This window comes from Branchiostoma lanceolatum, chromosome 14 (genome assembly GCF_035083965.1).
Source record: "Branchiostoma lanceolatum isolate klBraLanc5 chromosome 14, klBraLanc5.hap2, whole genome shotgun sequence".
NCBI classification, from domain to species: Eukaryota; Metazoa; Chordata; class Leptocardii; order Amphioxiformes; family Branchiostomatidae; genus Branchiostoma; species Branchiostoma lanceolatum.
Genome location: NC_089735.1, coordinates 3,960,996 through 3,979,167, shown reverse-complemented (window position 1 = coordinate 3,979,167; position 18,172 = coordinate 3,960,996). Strand labels below are relative to the sequence as shown.

Here is an 18,172-nt window from a genome sequence, read left to right as displayed (position 1 = left end):
CACACTTACGCGAGGAATACTTTAGGCGCCGCCCTGTAATTCAAGAGATATATTTGTTCTTCTAGATGCGCGGAATTTGGTTCTGACCTTGCTAGCATTTCCAGCCCACATGAGATGGAGTACGTGGAGCAGCTACTCAGGGCGGTGAAGGACGTAAATTCTGATGGTTCCATCACGGCGTTTATAGGTCTCATGACTACAGGCCAGGATGCGAGATACGCCTGGGTGGATGGCAGCGAAGTGCGGTAAGGGCCATTAACCAACATGTTAACGCAAAACGTTATAGCCAGACATCGCCAACTTAATCATGGCGGTGGCCATTACACACTAATGGTTTGTGAGATACAAAAGTGGTGGCACTATCCCAGTAAACATCAGTGCGAGTTCCTATCGTATTCTATATTCAAACCGCGCTTATTATTTCACTATCATTATCTGAAATCAAGCCAGTGTCTTTCATTGAAAGGTACCTGAGCAATCAAAGCTTTTACATATAGCATCGTATTCAGCTACATGCATTGACCGAATGCATGGAGCCTACTGTTCGCCCATTGGCGAACGATTATTGAGCTCTTGAGTTTTCAAATATATTTCCTTGTTTCTTTTTTTGCATGATTCTTCTTCATGATAATGTTAGGGTCACATTTCCAAACCGGCACCCGGCCAGGAAGTTTGCGGGAACGAAATGAATGATATAAGAGACAAGAAAACACAGAAAATGTTTGAAAAATAGAAATAGTCACGGGCATAATTTGTAATTCTTGACATGCAATTTCATTCAACATCCCGGCCGGGCCCCGGTTGGGAAATTTGTCTCTATGATAACGTTTGATTATCCTCATCATCTGATGTAAGATTCACATATTGGAGAGGGAGGGCGCCTCTGCCGGCCGGACAGAACACGGAGAGTTGTGCTCTGATGCTGGCGGGCAAAACAGCAGATTCACCCGAGACGAACTGGTACACCGTGCCCTGTAACTATCCCGAGGCGACCAGGTCATACATTTGCAAGGCCAAGGCCCGAGGTAGTTTTGTCGGTATCTTCTAGGTGATAGAAATATCTGATAAATAACCCGGTAGTGCTGTAAATCATCGATATTTTTTTTAAAATATGGAAACAAAAAAAACTCATCAGGTTTGTGAATGACTTGCGGTCCCAAATGTAAATATTTGATACATAAAACTATACACTGTACGTTTGAAACCGCATCGTTAGCAGCTACTCTGGATACTTTATTGGAATATTTGGACATCTAGCTACAGAGCAAAGTGAAACATTCATTATTGCCATGACGAAGATGACAGACGGTCACCGAAACGTCGGCTACTATGTGACTCCTTGTTACTCTTTGTTATTTAAGATACTCATCACAATCATGCAATATGTGGTTACAGTATTGTATTCGTTGAGTACTGACTTTGTGGTCGTGGAGTGAAGCTTATACACATAAGGTAAAAACGGTGAATGTATCACGTGAACGCATCTTAAGATAATGAAAATCCTTTACTGTACATTCATGCTTCGAGTGGCTAGGTAAAACAACAATATACGAGTTAAACATACATAGTAGGCAAGAGTGTTGTACTAAGCTATCCGGTAGAGTCAACTTAAGCTTCTTCTCGCTTCTTTGTAGATGCGGGAACAGATATTGTGTCTTATACAGACAGGGTTTGTCTAAATGCATAAGAAATAAACATTGCATTTAGGTCTTCAAATTGATACAACTTGTGAAAACCATTTACATTCTAATATTTTTTTCTGTACCAAGGCTGCAACAGGGGTTGGACAATGGTTGGAAAGTCTTGTCTCCGGACCTACACCCTTCCTGCCCGAAGTACCAACCCAGCCCGGGACAGCATCCGTCTGTGCCACAGAGAAGACTCGACTGTTGCAGCCGTCAACTCGTCTGCTGATGTTCTTCTTGTTCAGGACTATCTTGAACATATGTGGCCAGTGCATCCGTACGCCCGAGTATACATGGATATCAAATATGATGAAACAAGCACATGTGGCGTATTAGAGCGGCGATATGACATGAATGGTGACAGGTGGATAGTTCCAAAAACTGAATGTCAGTTTAGGAGACCCAACCTGGTTCTCTGCTCCATGGATGTAGATGGTGAGTAGAATTGAAGCACTGCTCTGTTTTTCGCAACAAAAGTTACACACACATGCAGGATCTAGAATAGCGTTAAATTCTTTTTGCTTGATATTGCTGTTAAATTGATAATTAAGTTATTGGATAAGGTATGTGTGAATGATATTGACTTAAAAAGCTAACAGTGTACCAAAAGTGTAGAATTGACTAAGAGCATCTAAAACAATTGTATACTTGATATAAGTCACACTGAGTAACACTCTATATCTGCATACATTATATGTCTACTAAAAGGCTTACATTGCGACATAAACTATCGGTACGAATTCTAGACCTTGGCCTTCCAATGGACAAGATTCTATCTAACTGTAATTTACTACATTTCCAGCCTCAACTTGCCCATCTTCATGTAAGTGCGTGAATGGAGTCGTCTCCTGTTTGAGCAAAGGCCTGACCTCTATTCCGCCAAAGGTACCAAGAACAAGTCGTGAACTGTAAGTATACAAGAAACAGGGAAATGGAAAGAAATGATTTTAGTTTTTGTATATGAAAAATATGCCATCTAATTGTATTGGACTGATTGAAAGATGAATAGATTGTCAGAATCAAGAATCAAGTGATCAATCTTCCTATCAAGCATTGTCGGGATGAAATAGATAGATACCTGACATAATGTGCATCAGCAGAAGATAGTTCTTGCCAAACTTGGAAGACAATCATGTGGCTCCAAGTTGCAAACTCAAACCATGATATATGTATGTGACAAAACGTAACGTTTGGGACCGCATTGTTAGTAGTGACACCTAGCTGCAGTACAAAGAGAACGTGACATAATTGTCCTGAAGATGATGACAGTCGGTCATTGACACGTCGGCTCTTGTTAAATATGCGGTTGTCAATAAAAAAAATTGCTATTCAGTCAAACTATAATGATTCTATTTTCAGATATTTCACAGGAAACAGACTCAACTTAACCAAAGCTTCGCTGAGAACTTGGGGGCTGCTGACTACACTGTAAGCATTTAGTGTTGCCAAAAAAAGATCAATAACATTCAACCGACGGGAAATCCTCTATTGCACGAGCCATCTGCTTGCCAATACCGGCTCATTGACTTCTGGCGCTAGATACCCTTGTAGTTCACGGCTAATCGATGCTTGCTGTAGTTGTTACATGTAACCTAGCATACTTTGACAGTGCAACTTTGGTACCCCGCTGTCGCCATCTATTTTTACAGTAACATTATCTTTTGATTGCATATTGATAGATTTACACTAGGGGTGGGTACCGGTACCGTGTACCGGTACAAAACCGGTATTTTCATATGGACCGGTCCAAAAAAAACGGTCCAGAAAAAAATCAGTAGACCGGCCTATGGACCGATTAGAAAATTCACCAGGCTACCAGCAGGCGGTCACACATAACCGGTCATAACAAGTACACCCTCTGGACCTGGACCTGGACCGGACCTGAATTTTCTGTACCGGTACCCACCCCTATAATTTACACGCTTTATCCGTATACGAAGCGAAGCACATAGCAACAGCCGTGTTTGACCACAGCCTCTGGTCCTTGTCATGTTGATTTGACCCGAAGCCTACGTCACTTGACCTGGGCGGAAGTGTGACGTCAGCAACGGGTCAAGGGTGCCCGGTAGTAGGTATCAGCCCCCGTCTCTGTTGAGGGAATGTCTTTTACCATACCATGAATCTAACAAGGAAGCAAAATCTAGTCCTTATCTAAGCATTGACGGTACCTGTAAACTACAGTGTTCTGCTGTGCTATTGAATTTGAAAAACAGATTAACACCGATCGAGGACCTATCAATTTGAGTGACAAATTTACGTTTTCTCGTTCCAGGGACATCAGTGATAATTCCCTTACAGGTATACCGGCTGGTGCCTTTTCTAGCCTCTTCAAGTTACGAAATCTGTGAGTACATTTAAACTTAACTTAAACTTATGTATATATCTATACACATTGGCTGTTTTGCACGACATAAATGTACTAGATAATGTTTCAACTTATCCTTCCATACCAAGTACCCGTATACGTAGGACAAAACATATGTAGGCCTTTGGAGATCATCTATATTGCTATCAAACTATTGTTATATTGTTGTCTTCCTCAGAAACATCAGTTTGAACCTAATTTCAAAGCTGACGGCTGGAACTTTTGATGGGTTGGACAACCTGGAAGTGCTGTAAGTGATTTGTGGATACCCATTTCACAGTATTTTTCTTCCGAGTGGCATGCTTCATATATTGCGCAAGATAGATGAGTAGTATCTTACAATCGTCTGCAGATCATTGTACAGACATGCGACAGACTGACTGGGTCTGTTCTTTCTTACCTAGTGACTTGACAGGGAACAATGTCCATGACGTAGATGTCAATGTCTTCTTGAGTCTACTCAATCTGCGAGACTTGTAAGTATTCGGTAGAATATAACGTTACATCTACTTGTAATGATTAGAAGGCAAAGGAGCATGCCTTATTGGTGCTAAAGCGGGTAAATCACTGAACCCGCGGCAATTTGGCGACCTCGCTTAGACTGAGCGCTCAACGAATTTCATCGATAAGAAACTGATCTTTTTACGCTTTGCGCGTATTGTTGTCTTTTTAGTAAAAAAAAACCTTGTGCGTTTTTCAGCATATTCTTATTATAAAGTCAAGGGTAACACAACCCCACGGTGCCGCAGCTACAGTGAGATATACCCGATAACAGTGTTTAATGTACAGTAAGATAAGTGTGATGAATGTGTTCCGAATGAGAGATTGGGAAAACCGTAATCTGTCGTCAGGCATTTAGAAAAATCAATACCATTGCGGTAGATTTGTATCAGAAGTGGGCACGTGTCGTTAACGGATCCGGTGACAGTAATTTTGTGGTTCGCGTAGTTTCACGGCCGTTCCCGTAATTAGAACGCGCCAAAGTGCCGGGCAGAGAGCACACGGCCGGCACGCGTCTGACTGGCTCTTCTCTCTCCCTGCAGGAAAACTAATCAGTACAAATTGTGCTGTTTGGCGCCTCACACGAACGCGTGCTTTGCTGGGCACGACCACATATCCTCATGTGAGCATCTAATCAAGACACAGAGCCTGGAAATTACAGTCTGGGTCTTGGCAATAGTGTCAATTATGGGCAACACCGTCACCTTGATTCACTATATTGTACAAAAATCAACTCAGTCATCGACGTTTTTCTGCTGTAACCTCGCAATAGCCGACGGTCTGTCGGGGATATACTTAATAATCATTTCATCGGCGAATCTTTATTTCAAGGATAGGTATTTTCTCGAAGATCAAAGATGGCGCTCTCATATAGCATGTAGCATAGCAGGAGGGCTGATTGTGTTTAGCAAAATGGCTTCCCTTACGATACTCGTAGCACTCTTTTCAGACATGTACGTGGTATCCCGACTGATAACAACTCGGTGGAAATGTATCTGTAATGTGATTATGATGACGTTATGTTGGCTGTTTGCGCTCCTATGTACTATCCTCCCCATGCGTTTTCCACTCGATGAGGTAAAAGACGAAGCAACGTCTGCTGCCTGTTCGCCATTTGTTGACATCGTTCGAAAACAGGGGCGGTGGAGACACTGGTTTGTGCTGCTAGTTGCTCTACCAACCATCATGGTAGTGGCATCAATAGCCATATGGGGATTATGCTGCTTTGCAGAGGGATTTTATAGAACAAAAAATACAAAAAAATGTGTAAAGCACCCGGAGAGTCAGTGGACAATGAAGCTGATAATTGCTACAAATTCCATAAGCTGGCTGTTTGTTGCTTCTGTTGGGATGTTTTGTACCACGGGAGATGAAACTGTTGTCGTGTTAGTGCCGTGGGTGGTGCTTTTCGTTGTTCCCCTTACCTCGGGACTGAATCCGCTGATTCAACTGGCGACGATCACACCGAGTTGGTTCACGAGGAGAGAGGTGTATGCCAAGAAAGATGAGGAAGGGAACTCGTACACGTCTGGGGACCAGCTCAGGTGGCGTCTGCATGGAGCTTCCTCTTGTCTAGCTGGTCATGAGCTGGGCGGTATGTATTAAATATGAAGAACAATAATGGTGTTTATCTCCTAAAAAAATTGTGCACCGTTTTACGAATCGTTGATCATCAAAAACTTACATCCAATTACAGATATTCTACACAAGTATAACTTACTTACAATGTCCATGAAATATTCTAAAGTACTAGGTTTCTTTTAAATCAACACTGAAATATGTTAATGATCTATTGAAGTAAAAAGTTCATAATACACTCGGACCATTCTGTGTATCATACAATAATTGGTGTTTCGTACGGATTATGATTATGACGACTGACTGACTAGTTATTGCAGTATGTTAAATGGTACTCAACGATAGATTAGAAACAGAAGAGAATGTGTGTTTTTCTACTATTCATCAATTTAAAACAGACATCTCTATTCTCTGTGTATCTTTTAATGTAGGGTTGGTTCCATTGTCTCTTTCAGTCGTTGCAAAGAGAGAAAACGCTGAACAGATGCAGCTGTATTTGCAGTGCCTCGAAAACGATGTTGAGCCTATCCATGTCACAAAAGTATTGCTGCAATTCAACAAAGAGGTAAGAGATAGGTAAAAAGATCTTCGCTTAGTACTGTGATGAAGTTCATTCCAACTAGATAAGTATAACTAGATTAAGTACAATTGAAAGCGCATTTAACATGTTTGTGTCATTTTTCTTATTGTTATGGGCTATTTGGGGGTATCTATGATGATGATTTGTACCTAGTACTGTAAATACAGAAATGTTAGCGGGGATTTAATTTCGCGGTAGACAGAAAATGGAGTGTTCGCGGTCGTTTAAGTTCGCGTTTGAAACAATAGTAGCGCTACAGTCACATAATGGAAACACTTTTCGCGATAGGTTTAAGTTCACCGCGATAACCGCGAACATAAAGCCACCGCGAACATTTCTGCATTTACAGTATGCCTTCCTCTACATCTGTAGGGTAACGCTTTGGATGAGGCAGACATTACGACTGAAATGAACGTATTGAGGAGAATTGGTATCGCGGGGAGTCACCAGAATGTCATTAGCCAGTGCGCAATTGCAGACAAAGATGATTACAAGTGGTAAACATTTCCATCTTTATTATCTATCAATTTATACACACAAAATAACATCTGTTTCGAGGAGATTCTGGTGTAATGACGTAAAATATGCCACCCTTGCAATCACAGTTGAAAGACTGTATTTAGTTTTACTGATACATACTTAGCGTTACTGGTATTACAACATGTACATAGGAATGTCTAAGTCACATGAATGGATTATAAACTGTAAACCTGCTCAATATAGCATTGATGGTCAACGGGAAAGCAAGATTAACAAGGCCCCCTTCCGCTGAACGGCGATCGCCGAGCGACCGTACAGCGACCAAAATTACATTTGTGCGACCCTGATTTCATAATTCGTCATCATCATGTCTGGCGGGTTGCCCGGACTAAGTCAACCCTCTTCCTCCAGTCGCTACGGTCCGCCATTAAGTGCTATTAATAGCATGACTAAAAAGACAACAAATCACATCGATGACATTCGTTTAGTGCGGTGTCAAATCGCTCGGTCGCAGCGAGGTCGCAAACGTGCCGCGGGGCCAATGAAAGAGGGTGTTAGGAACCTGTATTGAATCTGACCTCACTGTACTCCCCAGGGTTCTACACACCAATCGTCATCACTACACTTTGAGAGAGGTGGCGACGGAATTGACATCAGAAGACCTCCTAACCATCAACTTGGATGTGATAAAGGCCTTGAACTTCTTGCACCGAAACGACATCGTCCTTGGCAGAATGTCACTGGAGACTCTCTTAGTCGTGAAGGTCAGTTAAAACTATCTAAAGTTCGAAAAGCAGTGCCGGTCGCACTACATTCACACGTGATAGACTGGCGGCAAAGTTAGGGCCCTGTCACACTTGAGCGTATACACGTTGCGTGTGAGTTGCGTATGGACAAAATGCAATACGCAGCTGTACGCACAATAGTTGTGGACTTTTTCGATTATTTTGACGAATGTGTGACTCACATTTCGTTATTCACATGTTAAATGTGCCTCACATATTTATCAAAATAATGGAAAACTATTCATAACGAACAACTTGCGTATTATCGTAATTCGTTAATACCCCAAACTATCATACCCACTGGGCCATATTGTGCGTATGCCGGCGAACATTAAACTTACACAAATCTATCGAGATGCATGTGAGATGCGTATTGTGCGCACGGCGGCGTATGGAAAAAATGTAAATGCGCAACTCACACGCAACGGCTATACGCACAAGTGTGACAGGGGCTTAACTTGAAAGTCCATCTGTGTTCAATTTGGTTGAAGTCATTCTGTATCAAAGTCGAAGTGTAATTTCCATCACAAAAACTTAGTAATACTCAAATATTCGACTGACCAAATCCAGTCATTATCAAGGAGCGAGCAATCCACTCCTTCGGTGGGGTCACGTTATGCAGATATAACATCTGACCCTGTGAGCAGTTGATCATAAGTTACAGAAAGTCTATGGCAACCCCCGTCTCTGTTTAGGGATGGTTGTAAAGCACTGATTTAGATGGCTTCTTTTATTTCTCTTGCAAATAAGTTCTTTGTCCAGTATGACCAAGGACATCCTATATAATTTCCTTGGTATGACATAGTGTATAGGCATGTGAAGTACTTGAGGTTTTGCTGATTTTTGATTGCGCTGCCCTGAAATGTGTAACACATACCAACCAAACAATACACGTTATCTGATACATTTTTCATACCTTGTTACAGGAGCCGCAGTTGACGGTCATCGTTGCTGATTTCTCCAATGCCAGGATCGTCGAAAAAGAAAGCAAACACAGAAAAGTCTTTGATTCTGACTTTCGGGAATGGAAGAAACTGAAACGTGTTATCGAACGTCGGTCAACCAGTCTGGCTCTTCCGTCGAAGCTCACTTTCAAGAAAGTTTAAGAAATCTTCTTGGATTTCACGACGATATGGCAAGGAGTTGTCATGTTAAACGTTGCATGTCATCACATCATCTTATGCCTACCCCCCCCCCCTACAACTTCTTTGTCTTATTGATGTCAGTTGTAATTAACTTTTTCGAAAGAGGTGATGACATCGTAGTGTTTGAGCAATCTGGGAATAGTGTGCTGACTACGTTTCCGTGCACACTTTTAAGTCGTTTCAATCATCATTTTGGTATTGTCATTCATAGAGGCTATATACTATATGCTACATGGGTGAACACATGCTAGATGCTCTTATAACAATATATTGTTCACTTTTGAGTCATCATTACCTCCATGAAACATAGAGGTACTGTTTCGTGTGTGTGTGTCTGTGTGTGTGTGTGTGTGTGTGTGTGTGTGTGTGTGTGTGTGGATTTTTGTTTTGCTGTTACGCAATCCCCGCCCCAGACACAACACACACGTCCGTGTACATCATTAATTCAGCTTTTTTCACGGTTGTGTTTTAGCGTCCTCTATCCTCTAACCCGATAACAGCAGCTTTGTGAACTTCAGCCCCACCGTTGCAACAATTAGGTTTTGTAGAGCCTCCTTGGGTAGGCCAAATCAAAATGACATCGGGAAGGAGACACATAGTACATCAGGATTTGAAATACTTCTTAAGACTAATGGTGACTGAAGGATTTCCTAAGAGGAAGGAAAAATATCCGTGACAGTCTAGGTCAGCACACATTTACCGTAGTGGTGCATTGGTTCAACACCATGTGTAGTTGGACGATGTTTAACGTCATTTTGACACTTCCGAAAAAGCAACAGCATCACACGTTTGGCAAGTTAGAACACTATTATTATAAGTCTAAGACTTCCCGTTTGTAAAAGTCATTCCCTTCAAGTCACTTTTTTAATTCGCCGCGATACAAGGATGCCACTGTTATTCAGCGGAATAGGGTAGAACTGCAACTAAGCCGCCAGCTTTGTTATGTCGATGCCAATTTGTCCACTTGAATAAACTGACCAATTGGTGTAGACTAATGTTTGATCTACGGGAATATAACACTAAGTAACCCGATCGAATATATCCCTACGATAAAGGTTGATTGGCTACTGAGTGGTGACCAATGGGTATTGCAACTGCCTTGGGTGACTTCCTGGTGTTATCATAAACGACTATGAAATGGAAACAGGTTTTAAAGAAATTGTTATATCTGGTAAAAAGGGTACCAAACAACTTTGCCCACAAGACAAACACCATAATTACTTAAGAGTGGTTCGTGTTCTACTGTGTCCTCTTGTTCACCTTTGTACTCATGTCCGGGAGTACACGCAAGTATTTGCTAACACTATCAAGTATTTTTTTCAACACTTTTTGTGGACACAGGTGGTCTTTTCCCAGACCTTTATAGACCTACGTGTATTTGGGGACCAATTGATTAATTCATTTCTCCTACTTTGTATTTATGATTAAAACGTACAAGTTTTGAATTGTGTATTTGATTTTCCTTGATTTCTGTCAAATTCGATATGCCATTTGATTTCATTAGTTAGTTAGACCGTAGGTTTTCCTTATTCTCTTGTATATTTATAATGATTTCCATTTGTTATCTTATTTACCTATGTAACGTTATGTATATCATAATCAACAGTAATTGTTATTTCCATACGTAAATAATTGCAGTTAGGGGGAAATTAAAACCATCGAAAAACCTTAGAGGTTTCTTGTCTACCCTAGCAATAAAAAAAGATAACAATAAAAAGAAACGCGTTTGACAAGAACACTTATATTGTGTTTCATTTATTCAGACCTTCATACCTAATCTCCAAGCAGATCTAATGGCTGCGAAGACCTATCCAACTGTCAGAAGAAGCTTGTATGGCAACCTAAGTTTACAAGCTTCTTCTGCCAGTTGGATACGGTCTTCGCAACAATTAGATCTGCTTGAAGATTACTTCATACCATGTACAGAAGGTGAGAACAGAAATAAAACAGACTAGTTAGTGGCCATTTTGTTGTTGATCCAGCCGAGGAAGTTGTAGACCCTGGTGTAGAGAGTCGGGGTGTAGTCGGCGCCACACGGCTGCTCTCCCCAACTGACCACTCCAGTCACTTCCCAGCTGGACTGGTCAGCAGATGGACACGCCAGAGGACCACCAGAGTCTCCCTGTAAATCAGAATTGTAACATATTCAAACATGTGCGTCGATGAAGGTTAGACATGCAGGTAGCCTTATGGTATTAACAGTTACAAGCAACTCGATAGATTTATGATTGAAGACCTTTATTGTATGTTCGTGCCCCGAGGGGCTAGATACAGGTCGTTTAACACAAACCAAACTAACATCTAAGTGACAATTATTTATACGAAATCTAAAATCTGTCACAGTTGCTTGCCTCGAGTAGTTGTTTCCTTGCGTGTGGTATGACAAAATACAGCAATACATGTAGACAGCAAGAGTAATGTTACTAACAGTGTTTCTTTTATTTGAATCCTTGTGGTAAAAACTATTTCAACTTTGTGAGATACTTCGCATGTAAAATGACATTGCTATTGGAAAGGAGTTTATCCATCATATATATCGTAACTATATTCTAAATCAAACCGAAGACTGGGGCTTTACAACGGAATGTAGAGAATGAATACTGCTGCTGGCCCTACGAACTAGTAAAATGTCAAATGTGGTGGAGCAAAAATAGTTGCGCACGCAGATGTCATCTATTCGAACATGCTTGGCCTTTCATGTGTCCCTTTTACATGATGGATTGTACTTGAACAATAACTTACGACACATGAATCTCCTCCCTGAGACAGAGAGTCGTAGCCGGCGCAGACCATGTTATAGGAGTCGTAGCTGCCCTGCCACGCTGAGCTGCAGTAGCTGTTGGTCTTGATCGGAATTCGGGCTTGCTTCAATGCCGTCGCCATTATTTCAGTGCCTGTAGAAACATAGAACCATGGTGTATAGAAGGAGAATATGTTATACTGTAGTTGATGTTCGGAGTGCATAAATCTTAGGTCGGGGGGGGGGGGGTATACTTCTCGGTGTTCGCACGATTAGCTCACGGCGTCTATTTGTTACCGGGCCCCGGCCGTGTTTAAGTCCGAGTTAAAATGAGTCGGGATCCCAGTCATGCGCAAAAAATGGTTAAGCCCGGTAACGCCCGAAAGTGCACAAAAAGCCCTTTTTTGCATTCATCATTTTCGTTTCTATTAGATAGATTTATTTGGATTACAAACTCCGCTGCAGTACCATAGTCAACCACCAGGAAGCCCATTCTCAAACTCATGTTTCGACTTGCCGACACCTGCCCACCTACCAAATATCATGAACACCAATCCACAACATCTGTTGTTTACATCAAACACACAAGCATCCACAGTAGTGCTGTGTACCTAAACGTAACATCAGGTACCGGTACAGAGGTTTAGGTACAGGTCCGGACCTGTACCTGTACCTGAACAATTTGAAAAATTAACATGTGTTTTACTGAACTTCTTCAATAATGACAGAATCATAATTAAACTGTTTACAACTTGTCACTATCTTTATTCAAAGAACATAACTAGGTTTCCTACTGCCAAACTCCCTTGGCCTTGCATCCACAGCCGCTCTACCATAGCAAAACCGAAAACAGAACCTTCTACAAGTCTACTAGTATCCAAACAAACAAGTCACCTTGAAAGTCGTATCCAGTCGCGCCCCAGCCGGTTACATAGCAGTAGGTGTTGTCTGGAGTCATACTGGTGGGCAGACAGATGGAGCTGACCTTCTGTGACATGGTGACGGGCCGGTCCAGCTTCATCAGGGCGATGTCGTTATAAGGGTGGGGTGTGTGGCGGTACTGCTCGTGCTTGATCACCCTGACGACGCTCCTCTCCTGCTCGGCGCTACCGTCCACCTGATGGAGGCCGAGCTTGATCTTCCAGTAGGATGGAGACCCGTACCTAGACGTAAAGATGGAGTTAGGGCCCGATCACATCCGTCGTCACGGTGCCGTCGTACGATGTTTACGATAGAAATTGGGAGGCGTTCTTGTGTTGTACAAAATTCAGCTGTCTTTTTTTGACTGACAAGTTTCAAATTTAGATCCTTGCAGAATGTCGTTTCTGTCATGCGAATGATGAATAAAACTTCGCCACTTTGGCCCGTTCTTTTGTACGTTTGATATTTTGTGAATGAAAAAAAGAACAACAAAACAAGAAAATACTAATTCAAAAAAATCATGACGAATGTAACGTGCCTTTATGGTACATAAGCCTTGAAGCAGACACAGTAAAAGAAGATGGCACATTTTCCAGGACCCTATGCAATTAGAATCAGACATCAAATTACTGGTGTATAAAACGTGCCTTTATGGTACATAAGCCTTGAAGCAGACACATGGATGGTACATTTTCCATGACCCTATGGAATCAAGATCAGACTTACTCGTGTATACAATGTGCCGCGGTGAGGACCCACTGGTCTGAGATGAGCGACCCGCCGCAGAAGTGGATCCCGTTGGCCAGGATGAGTCTGAGACTGACCTTTTTTCAGACAGTTTATTAGAACTCTCAAAACTTAACATTTCTTGCTTGTCGTTGTACAACATGCATGGTGATGCCAATTTTGTCGTGTTTGAATTGGCATCTCAGACAATGTCCACATTTTCCTTTTCTGTTACAATATGAAAAATATGCGATAATGCTTATCAATACAAATTCTGATTAATTAATCACGTTTACAAGAACATAAAAGAACATGAATGCATCATTCAATAACGGGCTCTTAAAGGAGTGTTTCAAATTTTTCACCCGATGATTAAATTTTAGAACACTGACGTCATATAATACAATCATCAGGTGAACAATTTGAAACACTAACGTCATATAATTCAATTATCAGGTGAGAAGACGTCAGCACGGCATAAGTTGCAAACTGTGGAAAATCCCAGAACTATGACGGACTTATGTGAAACAACTTGAAGTAAGAATTTGACTTTGGAATATATTAAGCATAGCATAGAAGAATTTTCAATTTTTTGTGTAGCTTTCCTTTAACAGTTGACTGAGCCTGAGACTGACCTGCCACGGCCAGGAGTTCGCGGTCGCCTGGGCGCCACCCAGGATCTTTCCGCTCGAAAGATCTTTCCGCTGCCCGCACTGGCCGGAGGAACCCGTTGTGCCTGTGCCCGTGCCCGTACCTGTACCGGTACCCGTTCCAGTTCCGGTGTTACCTTTTGAATAATAGAAAGAGAAAATGGACTGAATAGGCTTGTACAAAACCTATTTCGCTATTTCATACTGTAGAAAAATTCATTTCCCTAATGAAACTGGACAAACCTTCCATCGAGAAACATATCTGTTCTTTTATCTCTACAACTGACAAGGAGTTATCTAGTAATTTTTAGTTTTATTTTGTATTTGTAAACTGTATCTGTTCAACATGTTTTGTCCTGTTGTGACCTGTACTTCGTGCAATAAAGGTCTTCATTCATTCAATATCAAAGGGAGTCAAACCCCCAAAAAACTAGCACCATGTAGATTTTAGAATGTAGCATAATATTGTATGTAGCCCATAATATCAAAATTGTATTTATCATTATTATATGTGCTGCTTGTTCTTGCAATTAGACCTCGGGCATGTATTTGCAATAAACTTGGTAAACTTCGTATTTGTATAATATCATTTATTGTATTTTTTCGTTAAATGACTTTATTCCACATAACATAATATAATATAACATAACATAACATAACATAACATAACATAACATAACATAACATAACATAACATACAGCATAATATACATATTTACAAAGCATTGTCAGACGGCAAGAATCTTGCACGGCACGACTACACCAGTATCTACAACAAAACTACGTTGGTTTCAAGTATGTACAATAATAAGTAAGAGACTAAACATTACTTGTAAAGTGTGTATACGTTTATTCAACACGTGGTTTAGATTGGTTGTGCAGTTTGATAGCCGATAACTTATGGCATTACTAAACTTACTGCAGCTGAGTTCGTCAGCAAAGTTGGGGCAGTGATAGTATTGCCCGTCGCACCATTGGCTAGCCTGCACATAGTTCCCATCGCCACACGCCACCATATCACCTGTACTGGCTGACGTCACAAACAAATATTAGCGTCAGCTTTTCAAACAGAACAACCATCCGGTATCACACAGACACGTGCGACACTCAAAACTGTGTAACAGCTGGTAAATGGCCTTTCTCAAGGCCAGGCATAGAATGTAGACATTTAGTCCTAGAGTCAGCCATCTTATGCTAGGGTCACATTTCCCAACCGGGGCCCGGCCGGGCTGTTTGCGGAAACGAAAAATTCAAGTGTTCATCATTGAATATGTACAAGCTTTGCTCTTGAATAATCATTGGAGCGTTTTGTGTTTTGGTCGTCTTTTATATCGTACTCTTCGTTCCCAACGACTGCCCGACCGGGCCCCGGATTTAAAATGTGACCCTATCATTAATCAACCGTCAGACGTCAGTATTTGAATTGAGCAGTGCATTCCTGGTTGACTGAAGAGTGTCGTAGAAACAGATATGACGATCTATGCCGGATTGACAAATTTGCTGGTGAATCGATTAGGGCATTTGTCAGAAAACATTCACTTGAACTTACGGCATACTTATGAGCTTAAGATATAAGATAAACAAAACAGAATTGTAGTTTTTTTTTTTTTACACAACAAAAAGTACAGTGATTTTCGTACGGTCAACTACAAACTACAAATAGAAACATAAAACAAATCTTAAAACTCTACTTACTAAACAAAGCAGGCGAACTTACATGAATCTATAATAATGTGAGGTGTATTTTGTAAAAAGGTAGACTTTATTTCTCTTTTTTGTGAATGACTTTTGTTTGGGGGTTTCCCCCCAGGCACATTGAAAAGCGTCAATAGGCCATATGTTTCTCCTGGTGAAATAAACAAACAAACAAACTTACTAGTACTACAGCTTAGTTCATCGGCAAAGTTGGCACAATGGTAGAATTGTCCGTCACACCAGTACTCAGATTGGATGTAAGTCCCGTCTCCACAGGCCACTATAAGTAATACAAGGAAAATAGTGGCTATAATTATACTACCTATATACGAACCCAATGGATTGAACCCCTATATTACAGAAGGAAAACTTTTAATTCGGTACATGTATTAATATTGCAACAATAGCAATTTGATAAAGTCTTCTCAAACCCAATAGCCTCTCAATTACTTAGGCAAGATCACTGTTTTATCGTAGGTGAATAAGACTCGTAAAACCACGTCTCACGATATGTACTTTTACTTACTTTTACAATATTTACTTTCCATAGGGTAGGATTTTTAAGAATTATACAGAGCATCGCCATGAAATTTCATACACGCTACGCCACTTATTGACATTGTAAAATAGAACGTACTCACCCCACTGTCTCTCCTGGGCCTTCTGAAGCGGTGTATTTTCTGTGAGACGCAAGAGACGGTACAATTTCATGAACAAGAGTTCCTATTAGTCGCCATTACCTCCTTACATATTGTAGATATGAACGTGTGACGTGCATTTTTTCCTTACGTATTATCTGCCCGTAGTGACAACAATATTTTTGGTAATGCTAGAAAAAACTGCAAGCCCATGCACCAAATTTGATTATTCATTCTTATCTATCAAAACGATATATTTTGACACGTGACATCATATGATAGATTAGATTAGTTCTTTATTAAACTTATTTGCAATTAGCAGTAGTTCAACTGTCATGTACGTAGGTTGCCTTACATTGTACCAGTTACAACTGTCGCGCAACTAAGGTCTTCTTCTTACCAGAAAGTGTTCTACACAACGCGACAGTCATAAAATTGAGCAAATTTTGTGCGAAAAGCAAATAATGATAGAAGATACCTTTAGGTTCCGTGTTGTGAACCTTCCCATAATATACCATGCCATATCTTGGTGGCACCAGTGACGAATCGGCACAAGCTGTTACAGTGAATAAAGTATGATCAGACATGTGTTGGTGGAAACGCTATTTGCTTCACAAAACCACAATAATGCTGTAAAGCCTTGCATTTTGCATCACATTACACCACACCATGTTGAGACTTCGTCATCCTAGTACACCCTCCCAAATTCCTCTGCGTAAATGAACAGTTCGTGGTGTCAACCACAAGCTACAAACAAAGCAATCGTAGCGATAAAAGCAATGATAGGATCATGGCACACAAAAAACCGTACATGTAACAGTATGGCGAATGTAAGAAGGTATCTCACTGGACGTGCGATACGTTGGCGACCTCGCTGCAACGAATTTCCTCGATAAAAGTTTTTTTACGCTTTGTGTGTTTCGTTGTCTTTTTAGTTATATTTGTACATTTTGCCTGGCATCTCCATTATAAAGTCAAGGGTAACAGAAATCCAATTTAGGTCGCAGCGAGGTCGTCAACGTGCCGCAGTCCATTGAGATGCTCAGTAAGTAGCAGTATGCAATTCAAGATATAGGTAGGTAGGTAGGTAGGTAGTCGACGTGCTTACGTGCGACGTGTTTACGTGCGACGTGCACCGTCGGGGTTATACCGCCCCTTGCGGGGTGATATACCCTTTCGTTAGTTGATAAAAGATATGTCTTAGCAATGAAAACAAAGATGGAACCTTTGAGTGTCAGGACAGACACGAGAGACACGACGAGCCACAGCATCCTGAATGTGTTGCCGCACAGTCCGGTAGGAAGAATCTGTCTCGAGTTTAATTCCTGTTATCCTTTTATAACATTACGTCTCATCGCGTCCGGCCAACCACAGTTGTTCTTATCCCTAAATTAGTGCCTACGTCACTTCATCTCTGATTAGAATGGAGGCAAATTTGTGTTATACATTAAGTAGATAGTCCGGTGAATTATCGCTCTGTGCAAGCATCGTGGTAACATACTAACCGGAAAAGCCGTAACCTATCAAACTATGCAGGTAAACACATATTTGTTCTCGCTTGTCAAGCCTTTCAGTCGCTTATAACAGGGGAATGTGAATGTATCAAGCAACTACATTAATACTGAGTTTTGGACCGTTTGATTCGGGTGACAAATATATTGTTAATGAATATTGATGACACGT

At 41.1% G+C, this 18,172-nt stretch overlaps 2 protein-coding genes across 2 annotated transcripts; one reads left to right on the top strand and one right to left on the bottom strand.

Moving 5' to 3' along the window:
* The first annotated feature begins 69 nt into the window (after positions 1-69).
* Positions 70-9,152, top strand: LOC136448074 (uncharacterized). The gene is made up of 13 exons (XM_066447193.1): positions 70-245; positions 856-1,025; positions 1,770-2,120; positions 2,488-2,593; positions 3,045-3,113; positions 3,958-4,029; positions 4,229-4,300; positions 4,455-4,526; positions 5,094-6,145; positions 6,585-6,694; positions 7,082-7,206; positions 7,785-7,953; positions 8,901-9,152. Exons 1-13 carry the CDS (start codon positions 115-117, stop codon positions 9,078-9,080), a joined length of 2,679 nt encoding a protein of 892 aa, XP_066303290.1. The 5' UTR covers positions 70-114; the 3' UTR covers positions 9,081-9,152.
* Positions 9,153-10,860: 1,708 nt separating this feature from the next.
* Positions 10,861-17,942, bottom strand: LOC136448956 (chymotrypsin B-like). The gene is made up of 10 exons (XM_066448709.1): positions 17,715-17,942; positions 16,968-17,045; positions 16,493-16,531; positions 16,033-16,131; positions 15,076-15,186; positions 14,142-14,293; positions 13,507-13,604; positions 12,754-13,022; positions 11,862-12,013; positions 10,861-11,241 (listed from the first exon to the last, which is right to left on the bottom strand). Exons 1-10 carry the CDS (start codon positions 17,758-17,760, stop codon positions 11,071-11,073), a joined length of 1,215 nt encoding a protein of 404 aa, XP_066304806.1. The 5' UTR covers positions 17,761-17,942; the 3' UTR covers positions 10,861-11,070.
* Positions 17,943-18,172: the final 230 nt, after the last annotated feature.

Coding starts and splice junctions, on each gene's coding strand:
- LOC136448074 (XM_066447193.1), top strand. CDS start 115: ATGGAGTACGTGGAGCAGCTACTCAGGGCGGTGAAGGACGTAAATTCT. Junction 2,594..3,044: donor CCAAGAACAAGTCGTGAACT/GTAAGTATACAA, acceptor TTCTATTTTCAG/ATATTTCACAGGAAACAGAC. Junction 7,954..8,900: donor AGACTCTCTTAGTCGTGAAG/GTCAGTTAAAAC, acceptor ACCTTGTTACAG/GAGCCGCAGTTGACGGTCAT.
- LOC136448956 (XM_066448709.1), bottom strand. CDS start 17,760: ATGCTGTGGCTCGTCGTGTCTCTCGTGTCTGTCCTGACACTCAAAG. Junction 14,294..15,075: donor TGCTGACGAACTCAGCTGCA/GTAAGTTTAGTA, acceptor ATTATTCAAAAG/GTAACACCGGAACTGGAACG. Junction 11,242..11,861: donor AGGGAGGAGATTCATGTGTC/GTAAGTTATTGT, acceptor TCTGATTTACAG/GGAGACTCTGGTGGTCCTCT.